At 32.8% G+C, this 25,776-nt stretch overlaps 2 protein-coding genes across 18 annotated transcripts in view; both read left to right on the forward strand.

The window, feature by feature from the left end:
• The window catches only part of LOC128162412 (integrin alpha-2-like), a 43,535-nt gene extending 30,376 nt beyond the window's left edge, over positions 1–13,159 (forward strand). For 6 of the 17 annotated variants that reach the window (XM_052825600.1, XM_052825604.1, XM_052825599.1 and 3 more), the window contains exons 20-23: positions 1,071–1,178; positions 2,606–2,620; positions 3,482–3,601; positions 4,068–8,823. In XM_052825600.1, coding sequence (XP_052681560.1) covers positions 1,071–1,178; positions 2,606–2,620; positions 3,482–3,601; positions 4,068–4,778 — 954 coding nt within the window. In that variant the 3' untranslated portion in view covers positions 4,779–8,823. Of the gene's footprint in view, positions 1–1,070; positions 1,179–2,605; positions 2,621–3,481; positions 3,602–4,067; positions 8,824–12,072 lie in introns of those variants that run through there. The other 11 variants (XM_052825610.1, XM_052825609.1, XR_008240660.1 and 8 more) reach the window with 11 other exon arrangements.
• A 1,364-nt stretch (positions 13,160–14,523) lies between these two features.
• LOC128163408 (uncharacterized) lies at positions 14,524–24,809 on the forward strand. Its single transcript, XM_052827015.1, has 10 exons — positions 14,524–14,657; positions 15,985–16,131; positions 16,413–16,941; positions 17,195–17,285; positions 17,596–17,730; positions 17,935–18,058; positions 18,465–18,596; positions 20,282–20,619; positions 21,150–21,291; positions 21,527–24,809. Exons 2-10 carry the CDS (start codon positions 15,996–15,998, stop codon positions 21,814–21,816), a joined length of 1,917 nt encoding a protein of 638 aa, XP_052682975.1. The 5' UTR covers positions 14,524–14,657; positions 15,985–15,995; the 3' UTR covers positions 21,817–24,809.
• The last annotated feature ends 967 nt before the right edge of the window (positions 24,810–25,776 follow it).

Genomic DNA, 25,776 nt, shown 5'->3' on the forward strand with positions numbered 1-25,776 from the left:
ATTGTACAAAAGTCGCATATAGACGCAAGATATATAGCAAGAACCATATCTATTTTTTTTGGTCTCACAAATATTTTGTCTCCTCTGCTTGTGCGCCAATTGTGAAAGGGGCTTCACATGTGTTAATATTACTACAGTAACTGGTTTATTTCTTTATGTGTATGTGATTGTATATATTAACTACATTTATGTATATGATGTATATTAATATGAATGCATTTTCATTTTCATTTTCTGTTACTTGCATTGTATAAGCAATGACTATGTAACTAATTTATGCATTTTCAACAGTTTGTTTATACTATATGCACTATTACACCAGTAATAGATTTTACAGTGAGTGTGTATGATTGATATATAATGCACCGTGCAGTCAGTGCTGAAATACAGAAGAAAAAATTATTTTGATAAATTTAATCTTAATTTCCAAAAAAATTAAGTATTTCATGAGAATTTTCAACATCTTTTTCAAATTCCAATTAATTATAAGCGTAAATATTTTCATACATTGCAACATTGCTCATATGTTCAAGATCTAGAGACAGCTATTACTCTCAAAGAGGTTATTTCTATACAGATGTATTTTTTTTACCTATATGTTTAGAAATTGGATGATTTCTGTCAAGTTTTGTTTCAGCTATGGTACATTGTGTGATAATGCTGAAGTTGTGTGCATGCCAATAATGGAAATTAAGATTTCTTTTTCAATTTTTTTTTATCAAAAAAGTTAATATTTTATTGATGAGTGAGTAAGGAACTATATTTATAAAAATTAATGTACATAATAATTAAAACATATTGATTAAAAAATTTGACAACAATCATGAAGATAAGTATAAGTCTTACAATACAATATATTTCTAAGATTTTAAGTATTCTCTAATGTATAATAGTAACAGTTTTAATTTCATTGCAATTTAATATTTAATAATGTTTCCTTTTCCTTCTAGATAAGTATAAGTCTTACAATATGATATATTTTAAAGTTTTTAAGTATTCTCTAGTGTGTATTATAGTAACAGTTTCCATTTCATTGCAATTTATGTAATAAAGTTTCCTTTTCTTTCTAGGACCAGGAAAGTGGCAATTTGAAGGATGTTCCCATAGTAACCAAATTCACACTGAAACCCATCGACAAGAGCACAGTCACAATAGAGTCTAATACAGATGGAATAAGTGTAAGACCATTGATAATTAGAGGGCTGGATGGTTGTGGCCATTTTTAGGCTTTATTTGCCTCTTTTAGATGAAGAGCACTGTATGAAGTTAAAGGGAAATGGTTAAAAAAGCCAATATATTTGGATTTCTTCTTTTTTAGTAGTTTAAGGACAAAAATATCATATTTATTAAATTAAAAAGTTTTCAAACTTGTGATTTGCAAAATTACATGAATTGAGTGTAAAATTATTGCTCAACTGTGATCCACTTGAAGCTAATGTAGGAGGATTATCATTTTGTATAAAAGCGAAATAAAAGGTCTGAAGTATACAAATGGCTAACATAAAGGCATGTAATGTTCACTGTATTACATGTTTGCACCACTGTTCCAAAATCATCAACAAAATAATTCATAAGCAACTATAGAAAAAATTTTTCCTTATGAATTAGCTGTCAAGTGAGTTTCTTGATATAAAACAAATAGTTCTCTTATTTGAGACTTTATGAACCAATTTGCATCAATGGTGTCCTATCATTTGCATTAGGTTGCTGGTAGTAAATCATTAATTATTAAATCTTACTGAGAAGTGTAACATTTGGTTTTTGGTATATTGTTTAAACAATTTTTAAAGGAACAATTTGCATCTGTAGTGTGATTCTATTCACATTGGGTTGTTTGTAGTAAATATTTGCACAATCTCTGGTACGAATGAGTTTCATAAAGGTGACTGCAGATTTCATTATTATAGAACTTTACATTCAGAGTAAGTAGAGACTGTATTTGAAATATCATATACTTATTATTATACAATTTGATATAGTTGATATATTATTTATCCCTTATATATCATCAAAAGAATACAAGTGATGATTATAATTATCAAGTTTACAATATACACTCAAGGTCACAGGTTAGAAATATGTATTTATTTATGACATGAATAGAGCCCCTAGTTGAAATTGATAACATTGAAATGATCAGTAATATTAGTTTTCAGATGTTGCTCTTAAAAATGGGTTGCTCTGTGATGAGCTTTTTAAAACATTTATGCATCTATTTATATACATGTACTTAATTACAATATTTTTTTCTGTATAAACTTTGACTATAAGGAATTATTATACAGACAGATATAAAGGTTTGTTTATGTTGATTGATTTCTGTTGGTACATTAAAATCAATATCAGTATGAAAAAATATATGACAAAATATAGTAAACTTTTTATACATAATTTTATTAAATTTGAAATCAGTATGAAAAGATATATGAAAAAAAAATTGAATTTTTATACTTATTTTATAAATAATGAAAATGCATGTTCATGCAGTAATTTCCTTTTACAAACAATATACATTATACAATTCATCATATTTTCTTCTTTTTTCTTTGACCGATTTTTATGTTAAAAAAATTATTTTGAAATTCAAAGACTCTCTTATTTATAGAATTGTACTTGTTCCGTAAGTATCATAGAATAACATAAGATTTCTTATGAAAATCTCAATTGAGCAAATTAAGATCTGTATTTCTTGTTCAGGTTAGACTTGAGTGATATGCTCTTCAATATTTTCTGTTACTAAAATAATGAAATATGTTTTTTAATGACTTTTTACACTTATCCTGATTTTTGACCAGGAATTAAAATATCTCTTAATGATGCATAATTAGGCATGAATGATCAAGATTTGAATGGTATGAAAGTTAATACAAGAAAAAAAAATCCCATGTACTCTACGTGCATATTTCTATCTTGAACAATAATTAATTGAATGTGAATGATAAATCTGTCTGAATAACAAATTTAACCTTTGAACAAATGAACATTAAGATCATTCTGGTGTTAAATAATTTTGTAATCTTAGTAAATGTAATATGCTTTGAAATTATGAAAAATAATATTTGAGGAATTCAGTGAGGAAAATTGAGAAGTTCTTTTTAATGTTAGAAGTATTTCACAATCAGTTTGATAATTAAAAACTGTACTAGTCTGATATTGCTTGAACAAATTCTGTATTGGGTGCATCTTATCATATCAAAGTTAGTACTTTCAGTACTTTGATCATTGGTTAGTGTCTTATTGGTATTTTCAGTTTGATCAATGACTGCAAGTCATTGACTGGTCTCTGTCAGTACTTTTAGTACCTTGATTAATAACTGGTCTCTGTGGGTACTTTCAGTACCTTGATTAATGACTGGTCTCTGTCTGTACTTTCAATGCTTTGATTAAAGACTGGTATCTAACAGTACTCTCAGTACTTTGATGTATTGTTTCTTTCAGTACTTTCAGCACTTTGATTTATGAATGTTCTATGGCCTTGTAGGTGATGACAAGGATGTTGCCCAGTACACCTGTGGAGGAGGAAGTCCCAGTGTGGGCCTATATTGTTCCTATCATCATAGCCATCATCATTTTAGCAGTTGTTATCGTCATCCTGTGGAAGGTACTGTTATGAAGGCTTTGTATTATAGTGTAAAATCAGGCTCTGGGGTAACTTACTTTTTAAGATTTTTGTATCCAACTTAATTTTAAACTTAAAATATCAAAAAGTGAAAATTCATGCATTTGTTTTAAAGATAAACCATTTAAAATGTTTAAAGTTTATATGGATTTCATTAGGTTAATTTAAAGAGATTTTTTCTGGTAAAGTTTTAATCAAAGTATGCATAAAGCTGCATGATAATTTTGAGGAGTGTTTTGCCTGAAAGCCATGAAATGTAACAATGATGTCATGGTAGTGTATAATTCATTAAAAACTTGCAATCCTCATTCATAAAAAATCTTGGTTCTAAAGATAAGGGTTTTGCAAGTTAAAATATAGATTTGTTTCTATGCATATGCATTATCGTTTATTTTAATCTGCTATAAATAGCAAAAAAATTAATAGAGACTTTAAATAATATTTGCAGAAAGGATTCTTTATAAGGAAATACAAAGTCCAGATGGAGGAGAAGAAGGTAGAATCTGGTGCTAAAAGCACCAAAGACAAGGAAGAATTTGATGATATAGAAAAAGCCAATGACATTCCAGAAATTGTAATAGAAAAAGAGTCCGACAAATCGCCGCCGATGTCTACATTTTCAAATACACCACCACCGTCAGAGAAAGAGCAGCTCAAGGAAAGCATAGAGGACGAATACGAGAATTCCGAATTCAAGACCAAAGGTGAACCAGATTGGGGTGGGTTAGATGATCTATTGCATGATTTGGATGTTAAGGCGGGGCGGGATTTAGGGTCAGGACCAGTGGTTGCTCCCCCCAAGGTCAAGCCCACCGGCATGGATTACGCAGAAGTAGATGAAGAAGGCAACGAGGAATCTAAACTGCTACCCAATGAAAGCGCGGCTCCTCCTGTTAAAGCCGCTGCCGCACCGGGGGGGTTCGATTACGACGATATAGAGGATACAGATGAGGCAACTAAATTGATGCCTAAAGAAGAAGATCGGGATAGTCCTAGCAAAAAGACTGCTGAAAAAGATGATATTCCGGACTATGCCCAAGTAGATAAATCTAGAAAAACATCGGCCAAAGAACCTCTATTATCGTCGGAGTCGTCAGCAGCAGACGATATCCCTGACTATGCTGTTGTTAACAAAGATAAGAAAAAGGATGATTCCTGAAAAAAAAAACATAGTATTGGGAATATAGGGACCTACATAGGATTTTTTTAATTCCATTTTTTCTGCTTTCATATCAAAAAGTATGGTTGTCTACAAAGAATGTTACAGAGGCATGCGTATAGTATATATTCTGTGTTGTGGTAGTGCTTTACACATTGTGACTGGATGGTCACATGACTGATCATGTGACATGATTGGTCATGTGATGCATGTTTCACTTTACTGTTGAAAAAAAGAAATTCATTGTTGTATTTAATGGTATATGAAATATATCCTTTCTGTAGATTTTGTTTCAGTGTTTCACTAGAGATGTCCACAGGTTTTTATACGTTAATTGTTTTTCCAACATAAGCTATTTATAATGATTTTTATTTATTATCTTATATCTAAATATATAGTACATAACTAAACAGTTATAAAGATCATACTTAGCTAAGACTTTAAACTTGACACAAATTGCAATAGTTTAAGGTGGTATGGGACACACAATTCAAAAAGTCAAAGTACAATGTACATGTACATGTTATCAGAAATATTTTAATGATGAACAATATATTTGTTGACCATAATACATTTGAAAAATTCTTAAGATGTGGATTTGAAAAACTCTTATTTCATTTTTTTTTAAATCCTTAGCAGTTTTTCAAAATCACGACTTCAGCTTGCAGATCAGAATTGCAGATAGATAAAAATTAATGTAAAAGATTATATTTTTAATTTTTTCCTTTGAAAGAAAGTATGTCACTATATTGAAGTGCCCCATACCTTCTTAAATTCTGTAATTTTTGCCTTTTTAACCCTGAATTAAAAAACACTTAAACAAAAATTAAATTTTTTTTTTGCTTTTTTTCACTTTGATTTTGAACCTTGAGTGCATTTATTATTTAGTGTATTATTACAGATACTTTAATTTTCGAATCACTCACTTTTTTACGTTATTATATCACAGAAACAGTGACTCTGCCCAGCTCCGAGGAAACAGGATCGGAAAACAGGTCAGCCTGACCTTATTATTATTTCCTCACCATTATTCACTTATTTTCGTTCTTTGGGCTTATCTACTGTGATTGTCGAAAATATTGCATGTGCAGCGTGTAGTTTACGATGTTGCTTATATTTTTATTTAACAACATGTCTAAAAGTAGTTGTGACCACGTTTCTAATAATTCACGTAATTGATAGTCGAAGAATGCTCTGGGATTTTGTATGGGCTGTACGAAGGGGAACTCTCCATGGCCTTTTTTGCACTTAACAAAAGTGATCTGCATAGGTCTGTTTTCTAAGCTTTCAAAGTTTTGAAGATAACTTATCAAAAATCATTACATTTATTTTCATTTGATTACCGTAATATAATAATTTTGAAAATATATCAAAAAAGCACTTGCTGAAAACAAATCAGGCATATAATTTATGAAAAAAAAATTGAAAATTGTGTAATTGATATTGATAAATGATAAATTGAAAATTCTTTCTGAATTAAATTCATGCAGATAAGTAGACAACTACCAATGTAGATTTTGTCCCTTTTATACTAACACAATTGTTCAGAATGGCTATACAAGGTGTTTTTTTAATAAAGTATGTATTATATACAGTCATGTATTGGTGACATTTATACCAGAAATGGATGTTTGTGAATACATGTATTAATTAATATCATCTGACCACATTAACTTGCATGTATAAGCTTATTACTGATTAAACTATTGCAGTGACCCAGAGACGTGCGCTTAATGGCAAAATGGCTACTACCTGTTCTGAGTATGTTTCAGATTTAAATATTTGCACATGGCAATTTGCTTTTTAAACCTTATATCATAATTAGTGTTAGTAGTGACTTCAGCATGCCTCTGTACACAGTATTCATTTAAGGATTGGTAAATTGGAAAATACAACTCACATTATATCATAGCATATTTTTTTAAAGATTTGATTATATAAAGATTAACATTTTTTTTTAATATTAATGTAATCTATACATTTTCGCTATCTGATCAATGTTGTAAGTTAAAACTGCCACTCTTGTTTGTTTTAATCATTTATAGATTTTTTTAATATGCTCAAATGAATTAATTTTATAATTGAAATCATGATGTCATTCCCATTTGCTTCAGAAAAAACTTTTGCTAGAATTTTTTATTTTCTTTTGTATTCAGAATCATCATGCTGAGAGAGAGAGAGAGAGAGAGAGAGAGAGAGAGAGAGAGAGAGAGAATTTCATTCAAACAAATCACATACTGCCATATCAGTTGAAGTGATCAACTATTTTTATCTAATGACCATACTGCTGCTGCAATTAATTAGAAACCTCCTTTTGGTTTGGAAAGCAGACAAAGACTCTGCCTTCTGCTCTAAATTAAGATTTCTAAACTATTCCCTGCTTTATAATTCAGCCTTTATAGAAATGAGTGGTGCTTAGCATATACTTGTGGCAAAGTGTTTAAATGCATTAAAGTTATATTATATTTAATATTTAAGATAAGAATTGATATTAGTGATAATTTACCATATCAATTAAATCATTAACTGTTGAAAAATATTCCCCCTAACCAATATTATTTCAGTTTTTAATATTCCGAAATAGGCATAATAATAGTACAAATTTATTAATTAGTGTAAATTAAGACATAATTAGAACTGTTTTATAGTAACTAAAAAGAATCAATGTTATACATATGTACCAATGGTATAATTAAATTAATATTATAAACATTGTGTAAACATAATTCATTTATTTTAAACTGTATATTATTAACTTTTTTAGGTAACGGAAGCATGACTCTTCCAGATCATGAATAAGTATGGCCATCACACGATTCATGAGTTTTCTAATCACATTTTGTTGGCATTGATCCTGTTTCCATGCTTCTAATGAAATTTAGATTTGACCTTGAAATTTTTCTTTTCAAAAAAAAACTATTACGAAAATAAAAAGAGAAAAACGTCACACCCTTTGCCACTTTGCAAAGCTTTCAGCTGTCACTCACGATTCGGCAGGCATTTCTACGCAAATCTGGCATGCATAACCGTCCAATCACAATGTGAGGAATAATAATGAATCGCCCAATTTCACTCGCCATATTGAAGCAAGTATTGTAACCAATTGAAACAAAGAAAGTTTATCACATTTTTTTTTCGGGAGTTGTTGAGAATTTGAACTCCAGCTGTGTGAATGCCCAAATTAATTTAACCAAGAAAGTTCATTTGCTTATTTGAAAATGATTGAGACATGGAGTTAGTGTTTAAAAATGTGATGTTGTATGATTGAAAAAAGGTTTTATATAGTGTGAATTTGCCTAAACATTGAGCGAATAATTCACAGAGCGATGGTTTTTGGTTGGCTGTTTTTTCAAGAGTGTTTTGAGTGCATGATGTTTTTTGTGGTCTTATTTGGCTGTGCCAATTCATCATATTGAAACTCAAATTTACATTTGTTTCAGGATAAAAGGAATTTATAGTTATGCTGTAGGGATTTAGATTACATTGTAAAACTTCCATGCAATTTTCACTGCAGATATTCATTTTAAGTATGGCTGAAAATTTTCTTCATCCATATCTTGATGATACTTATTTGTTAAGTATGTATGTATGTATGTATGTACATGTATATGTATATCATTTCTCATTGCAGTTTGTGGCACTCTGTTTTTCTAATTCTCAGAATTTCTATGCTATGAATGATGTTTTCCTTTTTTTGCATGTTTTTGCAAAATTCTTGTGAATGTATTTTATTTCAGTGTCAAGTTGTTTATATATACCAAGTTTCATGTATTTACCGCCATATATTGTTGCTACAATTACCTTTCTACCGTTCAGAAATGAGACTTTACATCTTATGACCAGATATCAGTCAAATCTGAACCAGGACTGGTTGTGAGGAAATCTTTACATATTTAAGTGAATTCTTGTGTATGTGGCCTGCCATATTTCTTATTGATCCTGATGCTTTAATTATTCCAAGAACTTGATATGTATTGAATGAATGTATTAAAGTTTGTCATATTTAGAAGAAAATATTAAAATGTACAGGAATACTTAATAAAAATGCCTTCTCTTTTTCCTTGGATAGCTTGGCGCATCTATTTTAAATGAATGTTGCATGCTGAACCTATCAAATTGCCGATTTTCTTTTATATTTCTCTCTCTTGCAACTCTTCATCTCTCTCTTTTTTCCCTCTTTTACAGAACGCCTAAATGTTACATTAAATTTGAAGTTTTGCATTTGCTTCCTATATAAATTGGTTTAGAAGAGGTGGGGGTATGGTAGGCAGCGGTATAGTAGCACAAAATTTGTCAGACATCCCCCTTGTCATAAATAACATCTGAGTTGCCGGCAAATTGCCTTAATGAGGGTGTTTAATGACCTTGAAATGATATTCTTGCTTCAAGGTTAAAGTCAAAGCTGAATCATGTGTGAAGTCCTTGTTCAGATAATATCTCATCTCTTGCTCATGCTTCAATCAAAGAGTGCTCATAGTCAGCGTGCAGTGACCTTGAACCAATTTTTTAGGTACACGTACAAAGTTAATGTCCTGGCAAAAAATATTTGTCCTTCAGATAATATTTTCTCTGCCTTGGTCCAGTTTTGGCATGTACTTTACAGAAAGAGCCCATTTGGTCAACTGATATGCAAGACCTTGAAGAATCAATATTCAAAGGTATAAGGTTAACGTCGTATCGGGGGAAAAAAACCTCGTCCGAATCATACTCTTGTATTATCTTTTAACAAATATATGCTCATAGAGTGCTAATGGTCAATGACTTTGAACAAAGGTCAAGGTCTTGTACATGTACCTCGTTAAAAACTTCTTGTCCGGACCAGAATGTTTCTCTTCCTCATAACCCCATCCGACTTCAACTTCACATAAAGAGGTTTTTAGGTAAAGGATTAGCATGGACTTTGAACCACGTTTTTGTTCAAATGAAGGTCGTATTAGATCATTTTTTTTAAATCTAGTTCTTAACCATAATTACTCTCCCATTTGTCCACTAACTTTTGCTCCGAGTGAACTAATAGACTGTATTTAGGTATAATATTAGGTGTGCAAGAACCCTGAATTAAAGTTCTCAGCCAAATGCAAAACTTCAAGTCGAAGGTTAAGGTCAAAGCAAGGTCGTTTAAGACGCCTTTCATCCCAGTCTCGTTTTGATAAAATGGGCGCTCTCTAAGATGGTCACAATTTAAATGGTGTCTAGTATTTTTTTACGAAGTCCTAAAAGCAATGTTGTGTAAAAACGATAACCATTAAATTTGTCACTTTAAGACGGTAGATATTCTCCAAAAAATATGTATTTATGGTATGCTCGTGTGCAAAACGTATGTAAATTCCACCCCCCCCCCCCTATTTCCCCTTCTACTTAATAGAATTTATAGAATTTCTCATCGCATCTCAAAAATACTACATGCATAATGTTAATGCTTGAAACAAATTTATGTAGAACACTTTATTTTAATGGATCTGTCGGCCTATATTTTTTTATGATCGACCCAGAATTGACGCTAAAGAAAAGTTTGTCGGCAATGAAATAAGCAAGTAAATTGAAGTGGCAAAAAATAAGAACAATTTTGTGTAACAGAGAATTTGGTATATAGAAATTTTAGTGCATTCACGCCAAATGTCAAATAAAAACGGAAAAATTAGAAATATGCGGTTTTTTTTCTTATAACAATATGTCTTGGACCCCCCCCCCCCAAAAAAAAAAATTAAAAACATTCACGCACACAAACATGCAGACTCTTGCAACAAATTGATAATTAAATAATTCAAGTCTGAATTATTTTTACTGAAACTTCTGCTTCCTGTTGGGTAAGCTTAAAATTTGGTTTTGGCAAAACTCGGGTTATTCCGGTTTTCTACATTAAATTGACCGAAGTTTGCCAATTACCTCAAACTGATTTCTAATGTCAGTCAGTGTGCAATCAATCATTTCATCGCAAATATGAATCTATATATAGCACCAGTTCATATTTTTCTTTAAATAGATTCATAAATTTCCAACAGAGAGAGGAACCTAAAATTATTATATTTAGTATCAATATCTGATATTTTTTAAATGAGAATTTAAAGCATGTAACGATGTTTCCTTGCATTAAACACCAACTCTCTTTACTTACTAATAATTTTCATCACACTTATTAACTTCATAATTTTACTTGGATTTTCAAAACGATTACTTCCATTACGCGTGATGAAGACATCGCCATTGCTGACGAAGAACCGCCACACTAATTTTTGAGCATGCGTCTATGAGACCCATATCATACAATATGATACACGTACAATTTATTATGCAATTAAAATACCGCTTTTGGGATATCATGCATGCATGTAGTATCTCTTCTTATGCATCTGCGGTAAAGAGTCTTGTAATGCAGTTAAACAACAATCATATCATTGATTATGTATATCATAATATGTCAACATTATGACCAGGTCTTGGTTAGGTGATGTATTCAGGTGGTAAAGGTAATTTAGACATAGTCTTCGTGGTATTATTGGTGATGGTATTACAGGTGGATGTGTACTAATTAATTAATTTACCTAGACGATAATGTTGATACGATCAAGCAACATATATAGGTGACAAAAGCTCGTGATATCAGACAAATGGTCGTACAATATCGATAACACAATCAAACGATACTCATGACATGGTCAGGAAATGTGTCATATAGCTCAAGCAAAATTGTAAAATTTCGCTGATATTAGTTAAAAGATTTAAGCTGATTTAAAAGTAACAAGATCAGACATCATCAATCAATACGCATGTGGAAATTTGGGCAACATTATAGGTCACAATATCGGGCGAAATAGGTCACAAGATTGGTCGATATCTGTCACAAAACCGATCAATATAAGAACCATACCTTATATAGGTTAAGAATCGGGCGATACTTGTCACAAAACTTGGATGATAAAGGTCACAAGATCGGGTGTTATAGGACACAACATTGCGGGTATAGGTCACAAGATCAAGTGATAAAGTTCACAAGTTCGGGAGATGTATATTTGGGACAAAACTGGATGAAAAAGGTCACAAGATCGGGCGGTATAGGTCACAAGATCGGGCGATATAGGTTACAGGACCAGAAAATATATGTAACATGATCTAGCGTTAAAGGCACAAGATTGAGCAATATACAATGTAGGTCACATAATCAGATCATAAAAGTCACAAGATCAGGCGATATATATTTGATCACGTGAGATTAAGTTCATAATACATCAGAACATCACAAAAAATGCAACATGTACCATGAGATGTATATGGTTCATGCCCTTTCTTTTGACAGCAATGGCGACATCACCAGAGACAAGGACAGACTACTGAAGGACGACCCAGAGACAAAGGAGATCTGATAATGGCCGCCATATTGAGTTCGACAACCACTGAATGGCCCATGTAAAAGCTTAAAGCTGTATTGTGCCAGTTCCATTTTCTATATCACTGATCTCAGGCTTTTGGGGTAATGCATACATGTTGTTCCTGGATGGAGCTGAGGATTCGTAAACTACTATATATAGCAGGAACTGTAATTATGACGTGGCTGTGGCGCCAAATTTAAAAAAAAATGTGATATCGCATCAACCTCGTTGTACAAGAAGTATGTGATAAATGCATCTAAACGTTATCTTTATTTAAAAAGAGTCTATGTTATATTTACTCATTTTGTATACAAGTAGCTTCTGAAATATAAATGTCAATTATTATACACATATACTGAAATCTGGAAAAAAAAATGGACGAACCGGTTGAGAACGTGTCCAAATATTAGAGCTTTAAAATTTGAACATTTTCCAATATTTTTATAAAGAGAGCTTCGTCTAATGGAGTTACATTTAAATATAGCTTTAAAATGGCCACGACTATCCAGTTATATTAAAAGTCACGGCGGCTGGATAATTAGCTTATTACCTGAATACGCTATTTACATTAGAACGCATTTTTTTTTTTTTAGCTTCGATATATATCATAGGGTAACTCAAAGTGCCAAAAATATGAAGGCATGTTTAGGGCTATTATAGCGTTACAGTATACGTGTACTTTTTGCTTCGTTTTGCTGGTTTACTATTAAGTATTAACGGTCGCGTTTTTAATTACATTTTTAGAACTTTTTTTATGTGACAATCAGTTATTGCAATCATGGGATTATTAGAATATACTATACAGTGAATATGACGTAATAGACAGCAACTGCGCATGTCCTGGTCAGCTGTTGATGTATTTCATGATGCTTTTTAAAAAATATTTTTAGAACTTTTTTATGTGACAATCAGTTATTGCAATCATGGGATTATTAAAATATACAATACAGTGAACATGACGTAATAGACAGCAACTGCCCTGGTCAGCTGTTGATGCATTTCATGATGCTTGTTCACTAGCTATGGTTGGATTTTGATTTTTTTATATATACAAGTATATATGTTGACGTGACGTACAATCAGTTACTGTTATTGTAGACGTGGAGTTATAAATGCAGCTGACAGTTTGAAGATAATTTGTGTTACAGAGTGTTCGAGTGTGCATTGCTTGTACTTGTATGAGATTGTTTAAACAATGATTGGAGTTTTACATGCATAAACAGATATGAGCTTGATTGTGCTTGTCTTTTTTCAAATAAGCACACAAACATATGCAGTGATTTGATTTTCTTGGAATGAACACCACGAGTTGTATATTTCAAATAATTGTTACGTACCTTAATGGTACACACATTCCATTATAGGTATACAATTTTTTTTCATAGACCTAACCTTCCATGCATTTAGTATTCTTGTTATTCGTATGCTACATGTTGAGTTTTGAATCATTTTAAACATTTATTGATTATATTGCTGTCTATAAGTTTCAAAACAATTTTACTGATTAAAGTAAAAGAATGTATTATATTACTAAAATATTGTTGTTCTTTCTAATGCCAAGCGAGGGTACTAATTACTGGACTGTATTATTCATGTAATATGCATGTATTAAGCATTGAATTATTATTTTGGATGTAAAAATTATGAATTAAATTCGGAGGTTTTATTTTCATCTGCCTAGGTCAGGTCGATGGGTTCAGATGTAATCTACATGTATCAACCACTTTTGAGTAGTTATATATAGGTTATAGATCTACTAGCTGTCCTTTCTAGCGTATCATAACTGATACAGCTGGGTTTTTTGGGTGGTTTTTTTTTTTGGGGGGGGGGGGGTAAATTTCATTTACAATATACATACTCCCATTGAATTTTCAATTAAAAAAAAAAATAATTGATTTAGAGCCATTACTCAAAGATAAAAGGATCCCTGAAAGGCAAAAGTATTTGATGGGTTTACTGCAGGTCTGAGATTTATTTTTTCTTAACTTTTGAGTAATTTCTTTCTACGGGAAGAAATATCACGCAAGTCTGACATTGAAGACTTCATTTTTACCCTAAAATATCTCTAGAATCCAGGAGCTTTCGGGCCCCCATGGGGCTTTGCCCTGGACCCACCAAAGGCCAAGCTAGGGGCCTCCAGACCCCTGCCTGCCACTATCTACAAATCCTGGATTCGCCCCTGTGCATAGAAGCCTATTCTCAAAGGTTTGACGCTGCATAAACATGATAAAGTGGTAAAAGTTCAGCAAATAATAAATTTACAATATACACAATATCAACAAATACACGTTAATATCGTCTTCTTTTTTATTCTTTTGAGATCATCCCCTTTGACTTATATTTCAATTAAAGTAAGTTGTACTTTTATTTTCCGAAATCGAAAATTTAACGAACGAATTGTCTACGACAATTCTCAAAACAATGCGCAATTTCAAGACTCGGAAAAAATATAGTGATTTCTTGATATTCAGTTAATAAGAGGACTTAGAAGATATTATAGAGGATAAGCCAGGTAATTAGGTTTTATTTATATCGTATTTTAGTATTTATATGGAAAGGAGTGGTATGTCTCGACCGGAAATATGTTGAGTGGCTGAATCGATGGTTTCGGTTTTGGAAGCCATTTTGACATCTTTTTATATTGTATAAATCTGACTTATTGTTACTAATTGTGAAGTTACAAGACCTCCCCAAAAGGCAAAATTACTTATTTTGTTTTCGGGACTCATTTTAAAGCTTACAGGGCCCACCCCCTTTGTTTAGTTTTGACAGACGCCATTTTGATTCAAGGGGAATTCCCATATTGGTAATTCCCGGTTGGAAATTTTGTCTTTGTGTATTGAGAAACACTGTATGCTATAACTGTAAGTAATTTGTACTTCAAGTATTGTTTTTAAGTGACATATAATGTGTCGTCATAGGTCTGTTGTGAAAATCTGATATAGGATTCATATTCACATTGGCCTGAATAGACTACTGATTAATTAAATTAAAATATTTCAGTAATTATGTATATTCATTGTGAAATCACAGTTAAGATTTATAAGTCATTAAGTGAATGGGAATTTTAAAGAATTTTATGAATTTTTAAGAATTAGTTGCCTTGATATTACATGACAGCAACGCGCAAGTGTGATTGCTCAAGTAGGGCCCCACCCATTTTCGTACAATGAACTGTGACTTGTTGCAGAAAATGACACGATCTTAAAAATAGATTTGAGTCTGCGCAGGGTTCATTAACAATCATGACAAAAGAATTGAGACTATAAATATTTTTAAACAGATAGGAGTAAATTACAGTACATGCAAATAGATTTTACTTCACATTGTCAATTTGTTTTTGATAACTGATATAATTACAATCAAAGCCTATATTACCCCATTTCTCACACAAGTCCGTTAATTTTGGAAATCTAGTACAAAAAAATATTTTGAAGTGCCGTTGAATACTGCATACAAATTCTGCAGTATAAAATTCCTCAAGTGTTACTGTAGTGCAAATATAGTATTAAACCTTGCATTTGTAATATGTATTAGACCTTATGTGTAACAATGAACAGTAGGTCTCACATTTTTTAACCTCTTATTTACAGTCTTCTTAGAAATGAAATCAGAGAAAACTTTGTTTATTCAAGGTTGTCTGATTCTAGTTACCACCTTATTTGGACCCAATAAAGGAACACATCTCAGGTGGAAAACAAGGGAAAATAATGTCCCATTTACTAGTCGAAAATGTTCCAAGTTTGATACAGTGTACATTGATTAACATTACATTTGAGATGGGTTTTAGTTTCATTTCTTTTGATGCAGGTTGTGATGTAACCTCTATGTATTTTCAGTCTCTGTAGAAATGAGGAGGACCGTGGTTTCACAGGGGCTGGCGTACCAGCAGCCCATGGACGACAGTGGACAGGAGCATCACGTGCCCATGTTGTTGAATGACGGACGGGAAGTGCCCAAATTTCTCCCTGATAAAACAGCATTCGGTAAATAGACTAGCTTAATTTTCATGAATTTAGTGGGTATTAATTAACATTCTCAAGGAAACACAGTTTTAACTTCAGAACAAACAAGCTAAATGATGCATTCCTATTATAATCTTTATTCATATAGATTTACAATCTATATAAATTGGCCTTCATAGAAGAAAGTTAAAAAAAGAAAAGAAAATGAATGTCTCGTACATTAAAGAAAAGTTTTAAAAAATTAAGATCTATTTTATGGCATCAATATACATGTATGTTTTTTTTTTTCTTCATGGAAATAGGGTATGATGTGCATTACCTACAAAAGCTGAAACACGCTTTCAACAGTTCAAACAGCCATGGATCAGACAGCTTGAGAGTGAACATCTCGAAAAAAACAAAGGTCTTTGATGCCTCCCCATCTGTCATTGTAATCGACAGTGATGATGAAGGCGAGAAATTGCCCACTAAGATCACTTTTCCGGAGTCTTTCAAGGACATACAGACCCCGGTCCCAGCTACTCAGAACACAAAATGGACGCAACCCTCTCAGCCCGCTCCCACAAAGAAGCTGCGAATGTCAACGAAAGTCGTCTCCGAAGAGGAGGATCAAGGTTTTCTCATCAGCCAGCAGAAGAAAACCAAAGAGGAAGATGTGGGTGCCATAGTAGTGGATCCACCTTTTGCTGTTGACACTGGACAGATGGGGGGCCTGGGGATCCAGATGAGGACTGGGGGAATTGAGGACCTGAACGAGATTCTGGAGTTGATGGAAGAGATTGGGGAGATAGAGCCAAGCCAAAAAGAGCGCAAGAAAAACTTTGAGACAGGGTAAGCCTTCTTTATAATAGTCAAGTCCTGTTTATATTCTTGTCAGGTGGTATATAGTATGCAGGATTAAATTTTCTGACACTGTTTTTTTTCTTTAACTATAATCTATTGGAAAAGTAAAATACATATTAAAATGACTAATTCACCTCTTAACTTAAAAATTATTGAAAACCCTGCTCAGATTTTAAAATCCTAAAATTAGTATTAAAATATCTGAAATTATAAATAGTAAAACTTTTTTTTTTCATTTTAGAAAAGTGGTAGATGGTGAGAAGGAGGCCTTGGTAGAGCTGTTGAACAACGAGAACCAGATGACAACCGGAGTAACTGGAGTTTTGTGCTCCGTAAGTTCCAGCCAAGTCAAGGGTTTCTTGTCCTCTCATCTACCTTGCAAATCCTTGACAAATTAAAGCTGGAAAAAAATCTGGGCTAATGCTAATGAAATTTGAGTGCAACATCCAACATACAAATTAACGTTTTGATTTTGAATTGATTATATATAAAAAGAAGTATGAATTGGATTTAAGATGTGCTTACAATACTCTCAGCACACTTTGCAATGCAAAATAAAAAGGCAGTTATTTGACAATTTTGTAAATATTTTTCGCATCTAGCATATCTCTTTCATAACGAAAATATTTCTCACTGTTGCAGGGAATGAAGAGTTCTCACTATGATGAATACAACGAGGGCCACTTCTCGATCCTGAAACAGCTGGGGACCGGCTCATACGGCTCGGTTGACCTGTGTAGAGATAACGCCACCACCAAGGAGTTTGTTCTCAAGAAGGTACATGCAAATTGTATTTTATACATGTACATTACTTGACTATCATACCGCCAGATTTATTCTTCACTTTCAAATAAAGGCACGTTTTACTTGTCAGATTGTTTTTCTTTTTCTTAGAACTATTACATTGTCTTATGCCATTTGAATTGCACATTTTGCATTTAAACACGACTGCCTTTAACCTTTGACCTATTGACCTGACAGGTGCAGAAGGATTTCAAAGTGGGAGAGGTGGTCGTGTTGCTGTACCTGGAGCATGAGAACATCACGACCCTCTACGGATACATCAAGAGGGACAGCGTCTCCGAGATCCTGATGGAATACGCAGGTTAGAATCCATTTGATTTCCTTGGTATCTGTTGATTTTTTAATAAAACGTAAATACACATAAAATTTTGTTGGTGTGAAATTAATTGACAGTTGCTTAAAAAAAAATAAAATAATGTACAAAACACTCATTTTCTTGTCAATCCATAAATTTGGTTTTTAGGAGTTTGATGTACATTTTATTTTAGTAAGGAAGTATCTCCTTTGACTGCATTTTTATTTTGAAAGCCTTTTTTGAATTAAAAAAAAATATCTCACCATTAACATTTTGCAAATGATGACCCAAAAAAATTATTACAAACATTTTAAAGATTTTTTTTGTCCAAAATTTCCAGGTCCAAATTTTGGGGGTCATTGAGTTGAAAGGTCAAGAGAGGTCACAATGCATAACTGATTACATGTTTTAGGGACGAACCTGCTGAACTTTGTCCTGAAGCGACAGACCATGGAGGAGACGCTGATCTGGAGCATGACAACCCAGTGTCTGTCGGCCCTCAAGTACCTGGATGAACACCAAATCAAACACCTGGATCTGAAGCGTAAGTCGTCTCAGACTGTCACTTCATTTTTTACACCTGTGCTATATTTTCAACAATCCAAGTTAAGTTCCCCCCAACGTAGCTTCTTTATTAACCCCTATATTTTTTTAACCCTCACTAGACTTTGACCCGTGCGTGCACGGGTTGACATTGCACTATGATGTCGGACATTTACGAAATAAATACATCAACACACCGTATTGTTGACATTTACATAACCAAGATTTAAGCATACAATAATGCTATTAATTTCACTACACTTTGCTTAGTTAGAATAATTTAACTTTGTCTCGGGACAGGCCATGGCCACAGTTAAAATGCCTCCCATATACCCGTAATGTAGCAAAAAATTAGGAATCACTACGAAACGATTTTCGAGAAAATTAATGAAGCTGCATTGAAAATAACAGTTTTAAGGTACTTCACTACACCGAGACTTACACTTTTTAAGACACTGCGTCACAAGATGGCGATTTAAATGTTTTGTTAAACTGTTTGTATCAATCGATTCAGATGTATATCGTCATAGCTCAGTGGTTAAAGTATCAGGCTTGTGAACCGCATGTCATGAGTTCGAATCCACCTGGGGCTTTTGTTCATGTTTACTGAATGAAATTTTTGAAAACATCATTTTTTATCTAAAATTGCACATTTTTTCGCCTATTTGCATTTATACTTCTTATCCATTATGCTCACTATCCTAATCAAGTAAGTTTCTGCTGATTTGAGAAACTATTTCACGGTGTAGTGAGGCACCTTAAAATTATTCATAACAAACCATTTTGAGGCTGTAAATATCTTTCATCTAAAAATTTAATTCATATTGATGAAGAATTCAACACTTTTTCACCAACGTTTTTTACTTGCTTCGAATTTACCAGGGACGTATACATTCGAAACTCTCGGGATTTTTCATATTAAATGCACTGAGTTAGAGTTATCTCCTGTATTTCCTTTGATGAACAGAACAGATGACAAATTTTCAATGAAAATTTACATGCATTTGTAATATCGTATCTGAGTTAATCCATGCAAATGTGATATTTTGGAAACGTAAACTAAGGAGCCTCCTGTGATTTAGCGTGAATGTAATGCGCATGCACAAGATTGTAAAATCCAAAAAATCCAGATGATTTCCAGATTTTTTAAAGGAATTTTAGTTGATTGTTAATTAGCGAAGCTTGATTGAGAAAAAAATAAAAACAAATTGGTAATCTCCAAGTACCAATGATGTTTAAAATATAGAAAACAAAGTTTTAAAGCCCAAAAATTTGAGTCTATTATTTTAATATAGTAGTATAGATTTTTAAAAATTCAAAAACATTGATTTTGGTTGTTGTTGATGCCTTTTAAAAGCCCACTCAGCAAAATTTTTTACTCAAAAAAAAGATTGTGAATTTATTAACTTGCATTGTATTTGAAGTCTTTTTGTCCTTCAAAGGAAGTTTAGCAAAAGTCAAGGTCATTTGAAAGAAAAAAGGTACTAATTTAGAAACTCGTCTGCCTCTGTTTTATAATTCATTAACCTCATCATGCTAGCTTTTCAAAGCTGGTTTGTGATATGTTCCTTCAAAATTTGTCTTTCTTCTTTCTTTCCCACAGCTGAAAATTTTGGTGTTACCGATTGTAATTGTGTTTATTTAATAATGAAACTTTTGATTGCATTATCTTTATTTTTCCTGCAGCGGAGAACATCTGCGTCACCGATGACCTGAAGATCAAAATAACAGACTTCGGTTCCGCCAAGGTTGGTGACCAGGAGCAAGACTACCAGGGCTGGACATCAGAGTACATGGCCCCCGAGATGTGCCGTGCTTTCCTGAAGAGTCGCTACCCCAGCGTCTTCAAGAACGAGACGGAGGACTTTTCTCTGACAGGCAAGGTAGACGTGTTTGCGTTTGGCCTGGTGCTGCAGTTCATGCTGGAGAAGACGCACACCCAGATGAAGTTCTACACCAATGGTGCCTCCTCCTACACTAACGTGGAGGATGTCAACAAACTGAGGCTCAACATCATCATCGCTGTACGTTATCTCCTCATAAATGCTATATCTTTCTTTTTTTTAAATCTCTTTTTATGTGTTTCCCAAAGTGCTTTATTTTGATTTCAATGAACAGAGAGTAAAAATTTAATCTTTTTGTCATCTCTTTTTATGTGTGTCTCAGGTGATTTTTTTTTATTTATTTTTTCAACAAAACAAGACTTCTCTGTTATTGTAAATGGGGTATTGACTGAAAACTGTTTTAAGAATTTTGATGTCAAGGTTTTCTTGGATGGGAGTGGGGTGTATGACTGAAATATTGATACTGTATTACTATCAATAGACCAGTTGAAGAGTTTTAATACGTCAGCAATTACTTAATTGCACTATATAAACTATGCAAATGCTGACAAGAAAAAAACCTCCAGATTTATTTTGTCTAGTGTGTATAATGAAACTTGATAATATAATAATTCTTCCTGATACTGATAATTTGGTGCAGTGTCAATTTATAAGTTTGCTTATTGCTTATCAGTGAAGCTTTCTTAATTTTTAATTTTCGATTTTGACAGAATGCACGGGACCCAGACATGGTGTTGAAGCTGATGCTGACAGACAAAGGAAGTACTGCTATAAAAGAGCTATTGAAGGGACTTCTGCAAGGTGTTCCCAAAAATCGACTATCCGCAGAACAGGGGCTTCTCAAAATTGAAGGTAAGAAGAAAGCGTTATTTGGATGTTGAATATGTGGGTTATAAATTTGGTCATCAATTTTTGGCCTTAAGGCTATAAAGAAGCTTTTACTTCAGTAGGTCTATGTAGGTCAAATCTAGGTAAGGATTCAGGATGTTCAGGTGTCAAAATTTAAAAATGTACATTGCAGACATACAAAATTTTTCTTAGAATAAAAAAGTAAATTGTGTGTGTGATGTTATTTTTTAAATTGCAGCAATGAAGAGGAAAAACATGATTCCGTGTTTTCCATTATCGGAGGCAAGAGTGGAAGCTTCGACCAAAGTGACGTCCTTCTGTCGCCGCAGATCGCGTCAGCTGAGCACGATGACATCTGTGTGCAGCAACACCTCCCAGATGGAGGAACCAATGTCCCCGGGGCCCATGAAAGCCCCCCGCAAGGGAAGAAAGAGAATGGCTCCCTATGAGCCAGAGGAGCCGAAACCTGTCATGGTGGACAACAGCCTTCTGGGAAATGTGCCTGACTTCTCCATCCTTCAGGCCTAGTTTTTGTGTTACTCAGAAAGTCTCTTGAAGATTAAAAGTGTTAATAAAAAATTTTGGACTTTGACATTCTATATTTAATGAAAACCTTGACATTTTTTGTGGTTTTATGAGATGAAACTTTTAAGGGCTTAGTGATTTAGGAAATTCTTAATGATTAATTTTTTATATAATGGAAGAATCAGGAATGATAATATGACACCAAAATTTCAACTGTTTTAATGATTTTTTAAAGATAAGGCTTAAAGGGATTTGTAAATTTTATAAGCATTTGATTAAGGGAGGGGGGATGTAATCAATTCAGGTGGAATATGACTACTCATTCATGTTTTACTGAACAACAGTTTTAGAGAAATCTTCATGGGTTCTCAGTTTCTCTCTTACATCCTTTGTAAATTGAATTTTTGAATGGTCAAAAAGAATTTTTAATGCAGTTTTGGGCTTCTCTCATTCTTCATCAAATTTTTAATGATGGAAATGTCATTTCATAAGTACTTATGGCTCTGTCAAATTTATATTTAATATTTGTATTTGCTTGTTTCCTACCAATAACATTGGATGGGACTGTAAATTTTCCCCAAGTCTATCTTCTAACTGACTGTCCTACTTGATTTTCTAAACTTTCTTCCTTTGTGCTGCAGAGATATGATTTGAAACTTCATTGGTAGCTTTTTGGGAGGAAAATCCGAGTTTCGTAAAATGGGGTTGAATCGGTACACATTTACCCGTTAGATGGTTTATAACAACGAGATTTGAATCCCCAACTGAGGACATGTTATTTACATGTTCAGGTCTTTCAATGCTAGCCTAATGCATTCAAATCATTCTCTCTAATATTTGTTCTCACAAAAAGGCTGTTCAAAGTTGATAGATCAATGCTGTAGGCAAACTAACGTTGACTAAAATTTGACAGCCTTACCGCAAGGCTAAATCTAAATGTCCCGAAAATACTTCACAGCAAAAGTATGCCACATATGTTTCACTACATATGTGGCACATTTTGTTGTGTAAATGAATTTTGAAGGGATTCTGTCTGACATGATACAGTATATTTGGGGGTTTTTTCGCGTGTCACAAAATTTTTGAAAAAGGAGAAAATGTGTACCAGTTTTTATTTGTGTCATTTTTTTGCGATTTAAAAAGTTTCTTATACCAAACATTACTGGATATAATTTCTGCGAATTGAATATTTTAAGATTTAAAAGTAGTTGTGAAAAAAAATGAAAATTAGATCAATGCGAAAATTACCAAATGTACGGCATGCTTTGTACTTTTGTGTGCTCGCGGCCGGCGCTAAAGGGCAACAAATGCTACATTTATCAGAGTTCAGAGAATCGCTCAAATTCACATGGCTAGTTCACACATTATGTGATTTGTACTCGTAAATCACGACTGAATATTATTTAAATTTATCAAAATTTGGCAATACATAAACAAGTCGTTGATACAAGGCACTCATCACACCACTATACCTCCTCCCCCTCCCCCTCCTCCTCCAGTGAAAAAATGCTAGTGATCGAGGTGGGTTGGGTTTGTCTTGGTATAGTTTTTTTTCCTTAATGACGCTTACCCAGCTGAAAGTTTTTTATTTATTTTTTTTTTTTTAAATGTGGGATTTAAAGTGATCACACATGTTGGTTTTTTTTAAATTCATTGATCTTGTTGAATTAGCAGTATTTAGCATGCAGTGTAATTAATTTTTTTTCACATTTTGATTATTTGTGTACAATACTTTATGATATCATATACCACTGTAATGCCTATATTTTTCCCTTTTGCATTGGATAACAAACTTGTTTTGTTTATAAGACGTTTTTATTACTTTTGGTTACCGTACTTTTCTATATCCAAGATTGACAAAAGTTTACTGTTTTTGGCCTTTATTTTCTTCCTTTTATTCCAACTAGAACATTCCTTTCAAGAAGTTTAAAACTTAAAGGTATCAAAGTTAAGGTCAAATTTGCATACTGGTTGAACTAAAACATGTTGCTTTTTCTGTATTTTGGATTATTTGGTGCAATTATTTTTCAACTTTGTGGATGATAAAAGTGGTTTTTTTTTTCTATTTTGTTGTTAAAAACACATTTATACACATATGAATACAGTAAAACTCGTTTATAGCGAAGTCTTCGGGACCAATGGCTTTACTTCGTTATATCTGTAATTCGTTATATCCGTATAACGAATTCGTAATAATAACCATAGCGAATTCATTATATACGTTTTCTTTTACTAGACTATAATTTTTGTTAATTGGGTCTTAAAATAAAAATACATTACTTTGATACCTTTAATAATGAGTGAATTGAAAAATATTTATGAAAAAGAATTCATTCAAACTATTATGTTAGATGGTAGAGCAAACTTTATCAACTGTAAAGAAATTCGTTATAAAGGTGTTAAATTTCGTTATTAATCACCTCTACGGGATTCAAAAAGAGTTTGCTATATCCATAAATTCGTTATATCCGAATTTGTTATATCTGTAAAATTTTGCTAAGATTTGTTAATTTTTTTTCCAGGGACTAAAAAAAACTTCGCTTTATCCAAGAATTCGCTATATCCGTGTTCGTACGAAACGAGTTTTACTGTACTGACCTTGCACTGTTTAAGGTGATATGGGACATTTGTCAATATTAATGTGGATTAAAGTACATTATAAATAAGGTACTTTCACCGGTTTAGAATTTTTATATTTCACAATATTTGACCAAAAAATATGTATTGAAATTCTCTGGAAAGGTAAAATTTTAAAATCACCAGAGGATTTGAACTCATGACCAACAGATTCCTAGAGAAACCTCTAACCCACTACACAATGCTGTTCGGTGACAATTTTGGGAAAGAAACACTATTTATAAAATTACACTTGATTTTATTGTTCATTTCGATAAATAGTAAGTCACAACATGGAAGTGTCCCATACCATCTTAATTAACTTAGCTTAAATCACTTGAAATTGGAATTTCATGAATAAATTATTATATAATATTAAAGTGTTTTTTGTGTTTTAATTGGAGAAAGCAGGGAGAATAAGGCACAGCATAATGCCTAATGGTGATATCTTTTGTTATATATATTGCTGAACATATTACAAAAATGTACCAACATTTAGAACTGAGTAATTCTTCAGTTTTTATGTCACCTGAGTCATTCAGTGACCTATTGCAAATCATCATGCAACGTCTGTCGTTCCACCTGCATAAACAATTTTACTTTTACAACTTTTTGAAAACTACTAGGCCAATTGCTACCATTTTTGGTTTGAAGGGTATGGGGAATCTAAATTATGAAATAGTGACTTTAACCGACCCAACAGCCTCACGTGTGGGCAAAATATGCACACAAAAAAAGACTAAATTTCAAAAATCTTTACTAAGATTTCCGTGTTATGATGTCCATATAACCTTCTACCAAATTTGTTAATTCATGGCCCTTGAGTCATCAGATCAGGAGTTGAAATCAAAGGTTGAAGTCATTGTGGACTTACAGTGAAAAGGTATTCAATCTTTCAAAAGTCCTCTTTCTTAACTCGCATATGTATATGAGAAACAATAAATGCATGGTATAAAGTCCATAAAGTGAAGCTCTCTACCAAAATTGTGAAAGTAATGACCCCTGGGTCAGACACTTTGATAAGGCCATTATACTTAAATTTAGGGGCGCGTTTGATTTTATAAATAGGTCACTGGTGTACACCATGTACATTTTGGTAAATCAAGTGCAGTGGTGTAGGCGGTGTATCGTTTCGGTGTTCAACGGGGCGTGCATGGACACTTTTTTCTTTTACACCAAAGCAGGGGCATGTGTTGGGTGTAGCACTGAAACCAATATAGTGGACGAATGTTATGACTACTGGAAACTTTACAAATGATTTTAGGTACAGAGTCTGTAATATAACAGTTTAGAAGTCGTATACAAGTTGCTTTTGTATGAAAGCCATTGAATTTGAAATGTGTTTAT

Source organism: Crassostrea angulata, chromosome 9 (assembly GCF_025612915.1).
Source record: "Crassostrea angulata isolate pt1a10 chromosome 9, ASM2561291v2, whole genome shotgun sequence".
NCBI lineage: Eukaryota > Metazoa > Mollusca > Bivalvia > Ostreida > Ostreidae > Magallana > Magallana angulata.